The sequence below is a fragment of the Colobus angolensis genome, unplaced genomic scaffold, assembly GCF_000951035.1.
Source record: "Colobus angolensis palliatus isolate OR3802 unplaced genomic scaffold, Cang.pa_1.0 Scaffold229, whole genome shotgun sequence".
In the NCBI taxonomy this organism is placed as follows: Eukaryota; Metazoa; Chordata; class Mammalia; order Primates; family Cercopithecidae; genus Colobus; species Colobus angolensis.
The window spans coordinates 5979389-5983706 of record NW_012115477.1 but is presented as its reverse complement, the minus strand read 5'-3'; the positions used below and the strand labels follow the sequence as shown (position 1 = coordinate 5983706).

The following is a 4318-nucleotide window of genomic DNA, read 5'->3' as shown; positions in this document are numbered from 1 at the left end:
CAGCCTCCCAAAGTGCTGGGATTACAGGCGTGAGCCACCGTGCCCAGCCATCCTTGTTTTTAATTTAAGGAATTATGTGTTGTATATTTTCTCTTTGAATGGCAGTGTGAGAGGTTTCTTAATTTTTGGCCTTTATAAAATGAGTCTGTGATCAACATCATATGGCAAATTCACGTATAAAACAGCCAAGCACTTTTACAGAGTACCCTTCCTATAAAATATACCAGGATTTCCTCCTCTGAAGTATTCACTTCACTCATGAAATATTTGACTGTCTTTTTGTGGTTAACAATAGCTGTAATCAGAGACAAAGATTAATGTGCTTCTGTGTGTATACCTCATGCAAAAGAAATTTACCAAATAAAAATTCAATTTACCTCATGCAAAGGAAATTTACCAAATAAAAATAAATGAAAGGGCATTTCACTCATAAATAGGTATTAACCTTATTTAAAAGAAAAACCAGGCCAGGCGCTGGGTCACGCCTGTAATCTCAGCACTTGGGGAGGCCCAGGTGGGACAATCCGTTGAATCTGGGAGTTTGAGACCAGTCTGGGCAACATAGCAAGACCCCCATCTCTACGAAAAACTTAAAAATTAGCCAGGTGTGGTGGCATGCACCTGTAGTGCTGGTTACTCAGAAAGCTGGTGTGGGAGGATTGCTTGAGCCCAGTGGTTGATGCTACAGTGAGGTATGGTCGTGCCACTGCACTCCAGCATAGGTGACAGTGAGACCCTGTCCCAAAACTAAAAACAAGAGCTCACCCCAGACAAACCGTGTTATATGTTTCAAACTGGAAACAGTAGACAAAAGCCTAAAATATACCACCTAAGATAAACCTTCCTTTAGAAGAAATTGCTTAAGTTTAGTAGTAAATTATCATAAAAATCTGTTTTCTAATGGTTTACTGTTTCCTGGCACCTGAAAAACATTTTCAAGGAACAGCCTTTTTAACTTTGCAGTTCCGCTAGGGCTAACATCTGTAATCACGGCACTTTGGCAGGCCAAGGCAGGAGGATTCCTTGAGCTCAGGATTTTGAGACCAGCCTGGGCAACATAGTGAGACCTCATCTCTACAAAAAATTTTAAAAATTAGCTGAGGGTGGCGCTGTGCACCTGTAGTGCTGGCTGCTTGGATGGCTGAGGTGAGAAGATCACTTAAACTCAGAAGGTTGAGGCCGCAGTGAGCTGTGATCATGTCACTGCACTCCAGCCTGGGTGACATAGCAAGACCCTGTCTCATAAATAAGTAAGAAAATTTGTACTCAAATTGATGAGTGAGTAGTTTGCTATTATTTACAGAAGCTTACTTTGTTTTGCTATAGCGCTTAGAAGCTAAGGACACCTGAATTTGGTTTATATTGACAAGACATACATCTGCAGTTGATATTATAATAAACTTCGAGTTACTGTTTTAACAGCCTCTCCATTTGGATAACATGCGTACTATAATATAGCTACAGGAAAGATGGTGAAAACATAGATAGCTTCAGATTGTACATTTCCCAACCCTGTGTAGACTAAGAAATGTTCGCTTCATTTCATACTTTTGCTGTCTGTGTGTTTATGTTGGGCTTTAAATTCGACTCCAGGTAGAGTATGCACTGTGCTGTCTTCATTTTGCTAGCCTGCCTTGAGCAATCTGTTCTGTAAGAACCATTAGAGCTGTAAAGGAAGTCCTTTGGAAAATAACATATTATAGATAAAACTTTAGTTTTTTTCTCTTTTTATTTTGTTTTTTAGAGATGGGAATCTCACTATGTTGACCAGGCTGGTCTCGAACTCCTGGCCTCAAGCAGTGCTCCCATCTTGGCCTCCCAAAGTGCTAGGATTACAGGTGCGAGACACCACACCCCGTTAAACTTTAGTTTTTAACTTGGTCCCTTATCTAGTGACTTTGTATACAAGGAGAAAGTATGATGATGTATTTGTGTATGCGTGAGAAATATATGCTCCTTCTCCTTCAGCCTCAGGAACCAGGCAGCTGTGGCTTTGCATACTTTGCTTAGCCAATGTTACTTCTGGGTTAGCCCTAGGAAATGAGATTAATGTCAGGGATCTAGGAGAGGGCAGAAGACACAAGTCTGAGTGTGGTATTTGTGGTATCCATCCCTTAGTTCGGCAGTCCAAAGCCCCAGATAATTTTTTGGCTCTTTTCCATCACAATTACTTAGTGATTTTAAGACATATTCCTGCCCTTGATAATAACTTGGGAAACTCAAACTTTTTAATTTTCTCTCCCCCTCCTGATAGGTGCTGGATAGTTTACTAGTCCAGTATGGAGTGGTGGAGAGCTGTGAGCAAGGTACATGTCTTCTGAATTGCTTTCAAATTTGTAAAAGGAAGGAAGTAGAAAGAAAACTAACTTTTATTTTCTTCGTTTTTCTCTTCCTCTAGTGAACACTGACTCGGAAACTGCAGTTGTAAATGTAACCTATTCCAGTAAGGACCAAGCTAGACAGTAAGCAGCTTGAAACTTTTAATCTTTATATAATAACTAAGTTAAGTACAGTAACATATTTTGTGGATTTCTCAGTTGATAAGGGCTGGTGGGTGGCAGAGAGAAGCTTTATTTTACAAAGTTTGACCCTTTAATCGTGCCTTTCTTTTTAAGTTTGAATGTCTAATAAGAATCTACATTGGTTAAAGTTATATTACATTTTCAATATATCTTTAATGCCAATAATAGAGTGGTCTAGTATGAAACTAAATCACACCCTATTTGCAGAAACTCTGGGCCTTGGTATTGTTGCCAAATAACATAAAGTCTCTCCCCCTCTCCCAGTCTTGTATGACACATATATTATTGCTATTTTATCTAAAGCTGGTAAGTTGGATCATGTGTTAAACAACAGTGTTAAATGTTAAGTCTTCTTACTCACTGATTACCTGATTACTATTGTCATTTAGGAGCGTGCAGATGTTGGATCAGTGTAATTTGCTCTTAGATTTTTGGGAAAAAATATACTCCAGTGCAGTAAACAGGCACTACTTTACAGATCAAACAGTCTCCCCTAGGAAAAGATAATTCTGTATCTAATTGAAATGATCTAATAAATTGAGCACTAGAGAGAGAAATAGGGGTCCCACAAATTTATGGCCTTTAACAGATCTGCTCAGAATATGAACATGAAAGAATGGCATACAAAGTGCTCAGTAGCACAGCACTGGGTGTTAGGTGACTATGGAAGCCTGAACTACCTCCAGATACCATACTGGCAGGAGCAGGCTGATTGTCCTCTGTGTCAGAAAGGTGAAAGAAAAGACCACACTGGCTGACTCTGAGCCCTGAAGGGGAAAGGTAAAACGAGCTGCAAGAGTAGGAGCTCATCTAGGTTACTAAAAGCAGTACTCACTCGGGAGGGACTATGAAAGGAAAGATAAGACTGAGAAGAAGATGGAAATGTGTATAAGGTAAATGAAACTTTATTTGTAAAATCAATAACACTCACATGGTTCAAAATATAAAAGATTTGAAGATGCACACAGTACAAATCTTCCTCCTAGTATTACTCCCCAACTACCTCATCTCTTGGGAGATAACCATGTGGAAAACAAATGTTACATGTATCTATTCCTGCTTTTACACAAATGATACCATAACATTTGAATGTTTTGTGTATATAAATATATTTTTTATAGTTACATAGTACTTGATTGTACAGATATGGCATGACTTTGATTAATTGCAGTTTCAATATTTAGGTTGTTTCTAGTCCCTTGCAGTTATGAACAATATCGTAGTGAATCTCTTTTTGCGTGTCATGTGTATGCAAGCATGTATCTGTATGATAAATTCCCAGAAGTAGAATTGCACTTTAAATTTTGTTGTAGAGCTTGAGCTAGTTTAAATTCTCATCAGCGTTGTGGGGGTGTCCATTTCTCCAATTCTCCCCAACACAGGACTTTATCACACTTTCCCAATCTAGTATGTGAAACTGATATATCATGTTAATTTTCACTTTTCCCATAAGTGAGACTGGAGGCTTTTAATATGTTTAAACACATTCTGTTATTTCTTCTGTTTATATCCTTTGTTCATTTAAAAATTTTTGGCAATTTGCATAAGGTCTCAGACATTATGGAAATTGTGGTATGAGTCATAAAACAAATTGATTTTTCTTTCTCTTCTTTTTTTGACTAATTTTGTTCTTCAGTCGTATCATGTAAGAAGACCAGGAAAATTTTACCTTTCATACCCTCAGTAGAATGAGGGATAAAAGTGAGGGCATTGAGCAAGTAGAGGCTCCATCATGTTTTAATTTTTATTTATTTTGAGGCTGGGTTATGAGACTGGCAATTTTTTTTTTTTTTTTT

At 38.1% G+C, this 4318-nt stretch overlaps 1 protein-coding gene across 4 annotated transcripts in view; it reads left to right on the top strand.

Annotated features, from left to right (window-relative positions):
* Positions 1-4318, top strand: part of IGF2BP3 (insulin-like growth factor 2 mRNA binding protein 3) — a 163976-nt gene that overhangs the window by 115974 nt on the left and 43684 nt on the right. For all 4 annotated transcript variants that reach the window (XM_011944196.1, XM_011944194.1, XM_011944193.1 and 1 more), the window contains exons 4-5: positions 2255-2306; positions 2399-2462. In XM_011944196.1, the coding sequence (XP_011799586.1) occupies positions 2255-2306; positions 2399-2462 (116 nt within the window). The remainder of the gene's footprint in view (positions 1-2254; positions 2307-2398; positions 2463-4318) is intronic.